This window comes from Nerophis ophidion, linkage group LG03, assembly GCF_033978795.1.
Source record: "Nerophis ophidion isolate RoL-2023_Sa linkage group LG03, RoL_Noph_v1.0, whole genome shotgun sequence".
Lineage (NCBI taxonomy): Eukaryota > Metazoa > Chordata > Actinopteri > Syngnathiformes > Syngnathidae > Nerophis > Nerophis ophidion.
In genome coordinates this window covers 5,489,647-5,504,337 of record NC_084613.1, presented here as the reverse complement: position 1 = coordinate 5,504,337, position 14,691 = coordinate 5,489,647, and the positions used below count along the sequence as shown (strand labels likewise).

The window sequence follows — 14,691 nt, the reverse complement described above, 5'->3', positions numbered from 1 at the left end:
GCTATGCCGCCCCAAATCTCTTCTTTTTTTTTTTAAAAAATCTCTTGTTCCTGTTTCTTCTTTACACATGTTAATGTTCTGTTTATCAATCAATCAATCAATCAATCAATCAATCAATCAATCAATCAACTAGTGGGGCCATCAGGTGATCCTCTTGCTTGTAGACAAGTCCGGGTTCAGAGACATGATGCATAAGGACAGGTCCACCTTGGGTCCCCACTTGGACTTTACAGTCTGGTAACAAAAGTACAAACCCTGTTTCCATATGAGTTGGGAAATTGTGTTAGATGTAAATATAAACAGAATACAATGATTTGCAAATCCTTTTCAACCCATATTCAGTTGAATATGCTACAAAGACAACATATTTGATGTTCAAACTCATAATTTTTATTTTTTTGTGCAAATAATAATTAACTTAGAACTTCATGGCTGCAACATGTGCCAAAGTAGTTGGGAAAGGGCATGTTCACCACTGTGTTACATCACCTTTTCTTTTAACAACACTCAATAAACGTTTGGGAACTGAGGAAACTAATTGTTGAAGCTTTGAAAGTGGAATTCTTTCCCATTCTTGTTTTATGTAGAGCTTCAGTCCTTCAACAGTCCGCTGTCGTATTTTACGCTTCATAATGCGCCACACATTTTCCATGGGAGACAGGGCTGGACTGCAGGCGGGCCAGGAAAGTACCCGCACTCTTTTACTACGAAGTCACGCTGAAATAAGCAGGGGCGTCCATGATAACGTTGCTTGGATGACAACATATGTTGCTCCAAAACCTGTATGGACCTTTCAGCATCAATGGTGCCTTCACAGATGTGTAAGTTACCCATGCCTTGGGCACTAATACACCCCCATACCATCACACATGCTGGCTTTTCAACTTTGCGCCTATAACAATCCGAATGGTTATTTTCCTCTTTGTTCCGGAGGACACCACGTTCTCAGTTTCCAAATATAATTTGAAATGTGGACTCGTCAGACCACTTTTCCCACTTTGCATCAGTCCATCTTAGATGAGCTCGGGGCCCAGCCAAGCCGGCGGCATTTCAAGATATTGTTGATAAATGGGTTTGGCTTTGCATAGCAGAGTTTTAACTTGCACTTACAGATGTAGCGACCAACTGTAGTTACTGACAGTGGTGTTATGAGCCCATGTGGTGATATCCTTTACACACTGATGTCGGTTTTCGATGCAGTACCGCCCGAGGGATCAAAAGTCTGTAGTATCATCGCTTACGTGCAGTGATTTCTCCAGATTCTTTGAACTTTTTGATGATTTTACGGACCGTAGATGTTGAAATCCCTAAATTCCTTGCAATAGCTCGTTGAGAAATGTTGTTCTAAAACTGTTCGACAATTTGCTTACAAAGTGGTGACCCTCACCCCATCCTTTCTTGTGAAAGACTGAGCGTTTTTTGGGAAGCTGTTTTTATACCCAATCATGGCACCCACCTGTTCCCAATTAGCCCGCACACCTGTGGGATGTTCCATATAAGTGTTTGATGAGCGTTCCTCAACTTTATCAGTATTTATTGCCACCTTTCCCAACTTCTTTGTCACGTGTTGCAGGCATCAAATTCTAAAGTTAATGATTATTTGCAAACAAGAAAAGTTTATCAGTTTGAACATCAAATATGTTGTCTTTGTAGCATATTCAACTGAATATGGGTTGAAAAGGATTTGCATTCCGTTTATATTTACATCTAACGGAATTTCCCAACTCATATGGAAACGGGGTTTGTACTACTACGGTACTATACTTGTAATTTCCGCCCCGTCCTTAGGATTGTGCTCAGGAGCGTACGTTATCTTTCAAAGACCACTAGTCCGACCTCAGAATGGGAGGCTAGGTCTTACCTTGATGTGTTCTAGCAAGCATCCAGTATGTGTTCTACCGAGTCCAAGAGTTCAGTGAAGACTGGTCGGTTGTAGTCCACAATGTCCCCCTTTTTTGTGCATCGTTCACTGTTGTTCGTTCTTTCATCGGCAGAAAAACTTACCAAGGACGAAGGCATTTTGGTCCCTTGCTTGAACAGAGGTGGAGAACTACTTCCCTGTTTGGACCGGTAGACTCTGGAAGACCTGGGCTGGAGTACCATTCGCCATCTTGAACATTGTGCAAGGTTAAATACTCTACTTGTGCAAAAGGACGGGTGAGTCTTTATGAACGTCCTCGGTCTTTGAACAACACCAAAACAAGACTAGCAAGGCATTTGCTGCTGTACAGAAACTCATTGATCTAGTCAAAATGCCTTTTGTCGAAGAGTACATCAAAGAGTCGTTTTTTCCCTTCAAGCAGTGCGATCCAACTTATTTACCCCACCCACCCGTTTCCCGCTCACCCTTGCTACGACGGGTGAGGGGAGACGGGGGATCTGTGCTGGGTCGGGCAGTGTTCGGGTGATCCCACCCTGCTGTGCCTGAGACTAACTGTGCAAAGGTTCCTGTGCTCTTCAACTTCCGTGCTACCATGGCTGCTACCGGAAAGTGTCGGTGACTGTGGGCCCTCGGGAAGAAGCCGTGGAAGCGGGAGTTTACGTCCTGGAAGTCCCCCGGGCGGTAGCTACGAGCCGATCGAACGGTAAATGGTGGACTCGGTTCTTTCAAACGGTACGTCCCCTTCTCTTCTGAAAGAACCGATCGGAGGAAACTCTCTCTGCTTCGATCACAAAAAGAAACTCCGGTAAATATGTAGCCAGAGTCTCTCCAGGAGTGAGTTGTTACGAGGTAACCAGGGAGTAGATCATACTGAAACACAAGAAGAAGGACACAAAGTGAGTGGAGACTTGGGGATTGGTGTGGACTGTGGTACAGAGCTGGAATAAGATAGGAGTTTTTGGGTAGGAAAGCTGGGTAAAAGGTGTTGGTATCTTAGATTAGTCGTTCTCAGACTTTGGAAACCATTTGTCTGTCCAAGTACTGTAATTACGCACGGTTTGAACAGTAACACTGTGCAGTGATACCACTAGATCAGGGGTCTCAAACTCACTTTACTTTGGGGCCACTGGATGCAGAGTCTGGGTGAGGCTGGGCCGCAAGAAAAGATTTCTCCAAAAATATATACCGTATTTCCTTGAATTTCCGCCGGGGCGCTAATTAATTTAAATTAATTAATTTACCAAAGGTATGCAGTAAAAAATTTGAGTGTGATGTAAGCCTGGACCTTAAATCCTACTTAATCGTCTTCCCTTTATGCGATTTCAAATTACCGGTATTGAAATCAGCCTTCTTCATTTTGAAAATGATGACAGGGTCACGAGTTTGACCAGGCGGTGAAGTGTGAATTATTTTTATATAGCGCTTTTTCTCTAGTGACTCAAAGCGCTTTACATAGTGAAAGCCAATATCTAAGTTACCTTCAAACCAGGGAGCAGGTGGGTAAAGTGTTTTGCCCAAGGACACAACGGCAGTGACTAGGATGGCGGAAGCGGGAATCGAACCTGCAACCCTCAAGTTGCTGGTACAGCAACTCTACCAACCGAGCTATGCCACCTCTAATTATTATTTATTTATAATTGAATCACATGTTTATTTTTCAACAAGTTTTTAGTTGTTTTTATATCTTTTTTTTCCCCAAATAGTTCAAGAAAGACCACTACAAATGAGCAATATTTTGCACTGGCGGAAGCGGGAATCGAACCTGCAACCCTCAAGTTGCTGGCACGGCCACTCTACCAACCGAGCTATGCCACATTTAATTATTATTTATTTATAATTGAATCACATGTTTATTTTTCAACAAGTTTTTAGTTGTTTTTATATCTTTTTTTTTTCCAAATAGTTCAAGAAAGACCACTACAAATTAGCAATATTTTGCACTTGCGGAAGCGGGAATCGAACCTGCAACCCTCAAGTTGCTGGCACGGCCACTCTACCAAGCGAGCTATGCCACCTCTAATTATTATTTATTTATAATTGAATCACTTGTTTATTTTTCAACAAGTTTTTTGTTGTTTTTATATCTTTTTTTTTCCCAAATAGTTCAAGAAAGACCACTACAAATGAGCAATATTTTGCACTTGCGGAAGCGGGAATCGAACCTGCAACCCTCAAGTTGCTGGCACGGCCACTCTACCAACCGAGCTATGCCACCTCTAATTACTTTTTATTTATAATTGAATCACATGTTTATTTTTCAACAAGTTTTTAGTTGTTTTTATATCTTTTTTTTCCAAATAGTTCAAGAAAGACCACTACAAATGAGCAATATTTTGCACTGGCGGAAGCGGGAATCGAACCTGCAACCCTCAAGTTGCTGGCACGGCCACTCTACCAACCGAGCTATGCCACCTCTAATTATTATTTATTTATAATTGCATCACATGTTTATTTTTCAACAAGTTTTTAGTTGTTTTTATATCTTTTTTTTTCCCAAATAGTTCAAGAAAGACCACTACAAATGAGCAATATTTTGCACTGGCGGAAGCGGGAATCGAACCTGCAACTCTCAAGTTGCTGGCACGGCCACTCTACCAAGCGAGCTATGCCACCTCTAATTATTATTTATTTATAATTGAATCAAATGTTTATTTTTCAACAAGTTTTTAGTTGTTTTTATATCTTTTTTTTTTCCAAATAGTTCAAGAAAGACCACTACAAATGAGCAATATTTTGCACTGGCGGAAGCGGGAATCGAACCTGCAACCCTCAAGTTGCTGGCACGGCCGCTCTACCAACCGAGCTATGCCACCTCTAATTATTATTTATTTATAATTGAATCACATGTTTATTTTTCAACAAGTTTTTAGTTGTTTTTATATCTTTTTTCCCCCCAAATAGTTCAAGAAAGACCACTACAAATGAGCAATATTTTGCACTGGCGGAAGCGGGAATCGAACCTGCAACCCTCAAGTTGCTGGCACGGCCACTCTACCAAGCGAGCTATGCCACCTCTAATTATTATTTATTTATAATTGAATCACATGTTTATTTTTCAACAAGTTTTTAGTTGTTTTTATATCTTTTTTTTCCCAAATAGTTCAAGAAAGACCACTACAAATGAGCAATATTTTGCACTGGCGGAAGCGGGAATCGAACCTGCAACCCTCAAGTTGCTGGCACGGCCACTCTACCGACCGAGCTATGCCACCTCTAATTATTATTTATTTATAATTGAATCACATGTTTATTTTTCAACAAGTTTTTAGTTGTTTTTATATCTTTTTTTCCCAAAATAGTTCAAGAAAGACCACTACAAATGAGCAATATTTTGCACTGGCGGAAGCAGGAATCGAACCTGCAACCCTCAAGTTGCTGGCACGGCCACTCTACCAACCGAGCTATGCCACCTCTAATTATTATTTATTTATAATTGAATCACTTGTTTATTTTTCAACAAGTTTTTTGTTGTTTTTATATCTTTTTTTCCCCAAATAGTTCAAGAAAGACCACTACAAATGAGCAATATTTTGCACTGGCGGAAGCGGGAATCGAACCTGCAACCCTCAAGTTGCTGGCACGGCCACTCTACCAACCGAGCTATGCCACCTCTAATTATTATTTATTTATAATTGAATCACTTGTTTATTTTTCAACAAGTTTTTAGTTGTTTTATATCTTTTTTTTCCCCAAATAGTTCAAGAAAGACCACTACAAATGAGCAATATTTTGCACTGGCGGAAGCGGGAATCGAACCCTCAAGTTGCTGGCACGGCCACTCTACCGACCGAGCTAAACCGCCCCAATACTAAGCAAGCGCTAATTATTTTGGGAAGCGAGTTTGACCGGGCAGTAATTCAAAACAGGTGCATACTCTATGCCCTGCGGCAATTCAAGGAAATACGGTATTTTTAAATGTCTTTATTTTTATTTTCAACACAAAATAAAATATATGTGAACAAAATGAGATTTAAGTAATGTGAGGCGATGCAAATTAAACATTAAAAAAAACCAAAAAAATAACGGTTTGAATTGGTCCAGGTTATCGGGGACTGTTATTACTGACTAGAGATGCGCGGATAGGCAATTATATCATCCGCAACCGCATCACCAAAGTCGTCATCCACCCGAACCAACATTTTATCAGAACCGCAACCGCCCGTTGAAATACATCCGAGGTCGGCCACCTTTACCACTCACAGAGCTATTTAAACCCGTTTCACAGAGTAAAGAAGACATTGGGAGCCACTAACGTTCTCGCCAATATCCAATAATGTTCATCCTGATGACAACAATAAGGGCGTCCTGTGAAGCCATTGCCTTGGACACCTTCAAAAACATGTAAAAACCGATTGTTAGTCCGGCAACAAGTTGTGTGCAGCTTCCGTAATCACACGTACAAGATTGAAAGGCATAGAGAGTACACTGATGGTTGTGATACAAACAACTTTAACACACTTACTAATATGCGCCACGCTGTGAAGCCACACCAAACAAGAATGACAAACACATTTCGGGAGAACATCCTTAAGGGGTTTGCTGCTATAAAGTAGTCAGGAATTGTCATGGATACAAAGGATTCTGGGTTTTTGTTGTGTTGCGTTTTTGTTGTGTTACTGGGAGGATGTTCTCCCGAAATGTGTTCGTCAATCTTCTTTGGTGTGGCTTCACAGCGTGGCGCATATTACTAAGAGTGTTAATTTTTTTTTATATCACAACCATTAGTGATCGTACATGTTGTAGAAGGCGACAAAGCCAATGGCTTCATAGCACGCCCTAATACTTATTAACTGGGTGACAGCCGGCAGTCATTCTAGAAGATGTTAGCGTCTCCTATTGTTTGCTTCGCTTTCTGACACGGGTCCTAAATGGCTCTTTGAATGGTAAAGGATACCGAACCCAGAACCATATATATCAAATATTTCCATATGGTTCAACCGCCACCCGCCCGGATCTAATTAAAATCTATTTTTTCGTCATGTCACCCGCCCGACCCGCGGTTTATCCGCGGATGAGACCGCAAACCGCGCATCTCTAATACTGACGGACAGGTGTGACTGCAGCCAGGCACGTTAAGAAAACCCTCGTCTCCATGGCAAGGTTTCTGTCGTTTTCACTCATTTGCCGCTTATCCACTACTGCAGGGGTAGGCAACCCAGAACATTGAAATAACAAAAATTGTCTCTTTCTGGAGCCGGGCTGGCGGGTGGGTTTTCGCCGTGAAGTTCACAGTTATGGTAGCACAATTAGCCGCTAACATCACGACTAACGTGCTACACGTCCGATTCCCCCAGCGACTCTCTGTCGGAGTATGAACGCTGGGGTTCAGCGCACCACAGTTTTGTATTGTCACTCGGTCTTTCGGCGGAGTGCTTCGGAAGCTACCGGGTCTCTCGTCTCCCCGGCTCGGACTGTTTACAGTGGCGCCAGGGGAGGGAGAGATAGAGAGAAACACACAAACTGACAGAGAGAGCGAGCGAGAGAGAGAGAGCAGGCGAGGGAGGGGGGTAGGTAGGAAGAGCACGTGCGGGTCTAGTGGGAAAGCGGCATAACGTCAATATTCGGCCCTCGAGAGACATATACCACACCGTGATTGGTAGATTCCTTCAGCTCCACACACAACGCCGTCAAGCGCCATTTATATAAAACTTGCGGGCCGCGCTAACATTAAACTTTTCATATTAAGGTGTCGCTTTCACTCATTTGCCGCTTATCCACTAACGCAGGGGTAGGCAACCCAGAACGTTGAAAGAGCCATTTTGGACCCAAATAACAAAAATTGTCTTTTTCTGGAGCCGGAGGAAGGGGGGTCTGGGGGTGGGTTTTCGCCGTGAAGTTTACAGTTATGGTAGCACAATTAGCCGCTAACATCACGACTAACGTGCTACACGTCCGATTCCCCCAGCGACTCTCTGTCGGAGTATGAGCTCTGGGGTTCAGTGCACCGCAGTTTTGTATTGTCGCTCGGTCTTTCGGCGGAGTGCTTCGGAAGCTACCGGGCCGTAAGAACATTGTGCTAATGTTTAAAGCTGAAATGAGCAATAAACTCACTTAAAAGCCTACTTAAAGCCACTACTACTAACCACACAGTCTGATAGTTTATATATCAATGATGAAATATTAACATTGCAACACGTGCCAATACGACCTTTTTAGTTTACTAAATTGCAGTTTTAAATTTCCCGCGAGGTATCTTGTTGAAAACTTTGCGGAAAGATGACGCGTGTTTGTGACGTTATTGGTTGGAGCGGACATTTTTATCCCAGCACCAAACACGGCTAAAAGTCGTCTGCTCTAATCGCATAATTACACAGTATTTTGGACGTCCGTGTTGCTGAATCTTTTGCAATTTGTTCAATTAATAATGGAGACGTCAAAGAAGAATGCTGTTGGTGGAAAGCGGAGGATTGCAGCTGCCTTTAGCAACCAAAACACAGCCGGTGTTTCTTTGTTTGTTGTGAAAAGATTACAGTTGGTACAAAATGCGGCTGTTAGACTTTTGACAAGAACAAGAAAGTTTGATCATATTACGCCTGTACTGGCTTCCTGTGCACTTAAGATGTGACTTTAAGGTTTTACTACTTAGGTATAAAATACTACACGGTCTAGCTCCATCCTATCTTGCCGATTGTATTGTACCATATGTCCCGGCAAGAAATCTGCCTTCAAAAGACTCCGGCTTATTAGTGATTCCTAGAGCCCAAAAAAAGTCTGCGGGCTATAGAGCGTTTTCCGTTCGGGCTCCAGTACTCTGGAATGCCCTCCCGGTAACAGTTCGAGATGCTACCTCAGTAGAAGCATTTAAGTCTCATCTTAAAACTCATTTGTATACTCTAGCCTTTAAATGGACCTCCTTTTTAGACCAGTTGATCTGCCGCCTCTTTTATTTTTTCTCCTATGTCCCCCCCCTCCCTTGTGGAGGGGGTCCGGTCCGATGACCATGGATGAAGTACTGGCTGTCCAGAGTCGGGACCCAGGATGGACCGCTCGCCTGTGTATCGGTTGGGGACATCTCTACGCTGCTGACTCCGCTTGAGATGGTTTCCTGTGGACGCGACTCTCACTGCTGTCTTGGATCCGCTTTGAACTGAACTCTCGCGGCTGTGTTGGAGCCACTATGGATTGAACTTTCACAGTATCATGTTAGACCCGCTCCACATCCATTGCTTTCGGTCCCCTAGAGGGGGGGGGGGTTGCCCACATCTGAGGTCCTCTCCAAGGTTTCTCATAGTCAGCATTGTCACTGGCGTCCCACTGGATGTGAATTCTCCCTGCCCACTGGGTGTGAGTTTTCCTTGCCCTTTTGTGGATTCTTCCGAGGATGTTGTAGTCATAATGATTTGTGCAGTCCTTTGAGACATTTGTGATTTGGGGCTATATAAATAAACATTGATTGATTGATTGATTGATTGAAGCTTTAATATGGAGCAGAGCGGTCAAGCGAACATGTTTCTCTATCACACGTCAACCGGCAAGTTTTTGGATGAGAAAATTGTGATATTAAGTCGGCTTTTACCGGAGACTTGAGCGGAGTTTGCGTCCTCCTGCAGCAGCTGTGACTTTCTTGGCTCCTCCATATGGCTTCCCTCAGAGACACTGGCGGTCACCACACCCCTCCGACTTTCAGGTATGACATTATTATCTCACTAAAACACTAGTAACACAATAAGCAGATAAAGGATTTTGTAGAATTATCCTAGTAAATGTGTCTAATAACATCTGAAGCGCTCCCACTGCCGTCGCCTTTTTCTTTTTCTTTCTAGTGCTTCACTCTAACTTTCCTCATCCAGAAATCTTTCATCCTCGCTCAAATTAATGGTGAAATGGTCGCTTTCTTGGTCCGAATCTCTCTAGCTGCTGGTGGCCTTGATTGTAAACACTGTGAGGATGTGAGGAGCTCCACAACCCGTGACGTCACGCCCACATCGTCTGCTACTTCCGGTACAGGCAAGGCTTTTTTATTAGCAAACTTTATCCTCGATGTTCTCTACTAAATCCTTTCAGCAAAAATATGGCGATATCGGGAAATGATCGAGTATGACACATAAAATGGACCTGCTATCCCCGTTTAAATAAGAAAATCTCATTTCAGTAGGCCTTTAAAACACGTGAAAGCGATGAGAAAGATGCAAAACTATAAAGACGACTCAAATAAAAACAATTTTTACATTTTCAAAAATATACATATGGCAAGTAAGTTAGTATATTTTATTTATAAACCACTTTTTATGGATAAAATGACAAAACGCTGTACAAAACATCGGTGAAGTAAAACAACAGTTCCATGAAGAACAAAAGGAAAAAGATCATAAAAAGGATACAAAGTGGAGTAAAAATGAGAGTTAAAAGGCGCCTTAGCTAAAAACTTTACTAAAAATGGAAGTTTTCAAAAGTTTCTTAAAAGTTTCAACATGCCAGGTCTCCACGGCTTTTAAAACAACATTTTTGGGGATTTTTAGAAGACTCTGAAAAGTAGGGGCCTAGCAATTCAGTGATATACTGAGGGGCCCCACCATGCAACTGAAGAGTAGGGGCCTAGTAAGTCAGTGATGTACTGAGGAGCCCCACCATGCAACTGAAGAGTAGGGGCCTAGTAAGTCAGTGATGTACTGAGGGGCCCCACCATGCAACTGAAAAGTAGGGGCATAACAAGTCAGTGATGTACTGAGGGGCCCCACCATGCAACTGAAAAGTAGGGGAATAACAAGTCAGTGATGTACTGAGGAGCCCCACCATGCAACTGAAGAGTAGGGGCCTAGTAAGTCAGTGATGTACTGAGGGGCCCCACCATGCAACTGAAGAGTAGGGGCATAACAAGTCAGTGATGTACTGAGGGGCCCCACAATGCAACTGAACAGTAAAGGACTAGCAAGTCAGTAATGTACTGAGGGGCCCCACCATGCAACTGAAGAGTAGGGGCCTAGCAAGTCAGTGATGTACTGAGGGGCCCCACCATGCAACTGAAGAGTAGGGGCATAACAAGTCTGTGATGTACTGAGGGGCCCCACCATGCAACTGAAGAGTAGGGGAATAACAAGTCAGTGATGTGCTGAGGGGCCCCACCATGCAACACACGAAAAGTCAGGACTAAAATCTTTAAATTAATGCGTAATAGACCTGGAAGCCAATGAAGAGTTACTTCTTGGGTACTGATTAATGCCAAGGGCTACCAGTTTGATACACACTTAAATAAAATGCCAGAAATAGCCAATTTGCTCAATTTACCTTTAATAAATAAATATATATATATTAAAAAATGGGTATTTCTGTCTGTCATTCCGTTGTACATTTTTTTTCCTTTTACGGAAGGTTTTTTGTAGAGAATAAATGATGAAAAAAACACTTAATTGAACGGTTTAAAAGAGGAGAAAACACAAAAAAAGAAAATTTAATTTTGAAACATAGTTTATCTGTAATTTCGACTCTTTAAAATTCCAAATTCCACCGAAAAAAAGAAAGAGAAAAACTAGCTAATTCGAATCTTTTTGAAAAAATAAGAAAAATAATTTATGGAACATCATTAGTAAATTTTCCTGATTAAAATTAATTTTAGAATTTTGATGACATGTTTTAAGTAGGTTAAAATCCAATCTGCACTTTGTTAGAATATATAACAAATTGGACCAAGCTATATTTCTAACAAAAACTAATAAATATTTCTTCTAGATTTTCCAGAACAAAATTTTTAAAAGAAAGTCAAAAGACTTTGAAATAAGATTTAAATTGGATTTTAAAGATTTTCTAGATTTGCCAGAATATTTTTTTTTAATTTTAATCATAATAAGTTTGAAGACATATTTCACAAATATTTTTGGTCGAAAAAACAGAAGCTAAAATGAAGAATTAAATTAAAATGTATTTATTATTCTTTACAATAAAAAAACCTAAATTTACTTGAACATTGATTTAAATCGTCAGGAAAGAAGAGGAAGGAATTTAAAAAGTGTTTAAAAATCCTAAAATCCTTTATAAGGTTGTATTTTTTCTGTAAAATTATCTTTCTTAAAGTTATAAGAAGCAAAGTAAAAAAAATAATTTATTTATTTAAACAAGTGAAGACCAAGTCTTTAAAATATTGTCTTGTTTTTTTAAATTGTATTTAAGTTTTGTCTCTCTTAGAATTAAAAATGTCGAGCAAAGCGAGACCAACTTGCTAGTAAATAAATAAAATTAAAAAAATAGAGGCAGCTCACTGGTAAGTGCTGCTATTTGAGCTATTTTTAGAACAGGCCAGCGGGCGACTCATCTGGTCCTTACGGGCGACCTGGTGCCCGCGGGCACCGTGTTGGTGACCCCTGATGTAGAGTGGGGCGGCATAGCTCGGTTGGTAGAGCGGCCGTGCCAGCAACTTGAGGGTTGCAGGTTCGATTCCCGCTTCCGCCATCCTAGTCATTGCCGTTGTGTCCTTGGGCAAGACACTTTACCCACCTGCTCCCAGTGCCACCCACACTGGTTTAAATGTAACTTAGATATTGGGTTTCACTATGTAAAAGCGCTTTGAGTCACTAGAGAAAAGCGCTATATAAATATAATTCACTTCACTTCAGTACATCAAACCCTAGGACACGGTGGTCTAGGGTTTCATTCAGAGCCATCAGGAATTGTACCTGAGCTGGAACATCCTCCACCGGCTTCAGATCTGGCATTTGAAACTACTTTGCTTTCCGTATTAGGTAAGACCCTCAAAAGGACAAAAGGTATAAAGCTAGTGTCACACGAGGCTGAAGCACATCGCTAGGAATTTAGAAACTTAGATTGAATACTTTTTATTGACATGGTATCAGTGTGGAAATATAGTGGACTACTTATCCATATGTATCAGCCTGGTTTGTGTCATCTACAGGAACTTATAGTTCCAGGAAATAAATGTTCCACAAACTTGAATTTCCGCCGGGTATATAGTACGCACCTGCCTAGAATTACTGCCGGGTCAAACTCGTTTTGAAAATAATTAGCGCATGCTTAGCTCGCAAAATATTATTTTTATTAGCGCATGTCTAGAATTTCCACCGGGTCAAACTCGTCACGTTCTCAGGACTTTGACTTGGATTTGTTGACGCAGAGGGAATTTGGGACGAGCCAGGGGTGAATTAAGGTACATGATTCATTTATTTACACACACAGGGCTATGAAACAAAAGACTAGAACCAAGGCTATAACTATAAACATGAAACCAAAACACTTGCTCAATGGCATGAATAATCATGAACTATAAACAAAAACAGCACGATGGCATGGCTATGAACAACTAAAACAAAACACTTACAGTGACCAAAAACATGGGGCATGAATAGCAAGGTGCGTGGCAGGTGATCCAGGGAATGAAGGATGTGCAGCATAGGTAGGTAGGCAGGCAAGTAATAAAGTTCCCAGGCCGAGGAACAGAAAACAAATGACTTAAATAGTGACTATGATGATGATTAGAAACAGGTGTGAGGCTGAGGACAGGGGCGTGACTTGGAGACCAGGTGAAAACTAATGAGTATCTATGGAAACAAACAAAACCAGGAAGTGCGAAACGGGAAACAAGAGTCCAAAAACAAAACATAAACATGATCAAACAAACCGGATTAATGACACTTCACCTGTCATCATTTTCAAAATGGAGGAGGCTGATTCCAATCATTTGAAATCGCATAAAAGGAAGAATATTAAGAGCTATTCAGTAGGATTTAAGGCCCAAGCTATTGAATATGCCAAAAAAAAAACAGTAAGCAGATATATTTTTTTTTAACATACCGTAGCTGCGTGTGTCAAATATGAGTCATTAAATGACTCCTAGTGATCCTTCTTGCGACTACTCGGCTGCAGAAGAAGTGACAACAACAGCGATCGTTTATTTTTTCTTGTAGCTTGCACTTTTAACATGGAAGTGAAGTGAAGTGAATTATATTTGTATAGCGCTTTTCTCTAGTGACTCAAAGCGCTTTACATAGTGAAACCCAATATCTAAGTTACATTTAAACCAGTGTGGGCGGCACTGGGAGCAGGTGGGTAAAGTGTCTTGCCCAAGGACACAACGGCAGTGACTAGGATGGTGGAAGCGGGAATCGAACCTGCAACCCTCAAGTTGCTGACACGGCCACTCTACCAACCGAGCTATGCCGCCCCCAGGTGTGCTGGACGCAAGAATTTGCCATGTCATTGAATATTCAACATCATTGTCTGTTTATTATATACCACCCAGACCTGTCATCCCTCAACAAGCGCAGTGAAATTATATCAGACAGAAACACCTCCTTATGGAGGATTACATATCTAAAATAAAGCAGTTTTCTAAACTGGACTTTCAATCGAAGCAGGAGGTAATGACGGAAGATCTCCATCGAGACAGAGAGACTTTTAAAACCGAAGAAAGATAAGGAAGACTTCTATAAACAAGTTACCGATGCTTTTGTTTAGAAGGAGCTTCGCATGGACTTCATTTATAAGTAAAGGTAAGACCATAATAACGTTTTTTTTTCATGATGGTATCCTTACATCACACTCAAATTTATAAGCGCAGGCCTATATTTACCGCATGCCTTTGGTAAAGTGCCGGAGTGAGAAGAGGTTTTAAAATAATATTGTTGATGGGGTTAAAATTGACAGGAATTGGAGACAATGGATGCCCTGAAATTTAGGGGACTCCCGGGAAAATTGGGACCGTTGGCAAGCGCCGTTCATTTAAAAAAATAAGGTCTCGCGGGCCGCATGTTTGAGACCCCTGCCTTAGGGGAAATGAAGAGAATCCAAACATGCCAGACCTACTTGCCGCAACATTAGCTACACTCACGCCGTCTTGATGAAACAATATTTATTCCCCAAAC

General features: G+C 41.5%; 1 protein-coding gene across 4 annotated transcripts in view; it reads right to left on the bottom strand.

Annotated features, from left to right (window-relative positions):
• Positions 1 to 393: 393 nt before the first annotated feature.
• The window catches only part of cnih3 (cornichon family AMPA receptor auxiliary protein 3), a 104,715-nt gene continuing 90,417 nt past the window's right edge, over positions 394 to 14,691 (bottom strand). For all 4 annotated transcript variants that reach the window (XM_061894087.1, XM_061894083.1, XM_061894086.1 and 1 more), the window contains one exon: positions 394 to 2,752. Coding sequence is in view for 1 of the 4 variants with exons in the window: in XM_061894085.1 (XP_061750069.1) it covers positions 2,725 to 2,752 (28 nt within the window). In the remaining 3 variants the exon portion in view is untranslated. The remainder of the gene's footprint in view (positions 2,753 to 14,691) is intronic.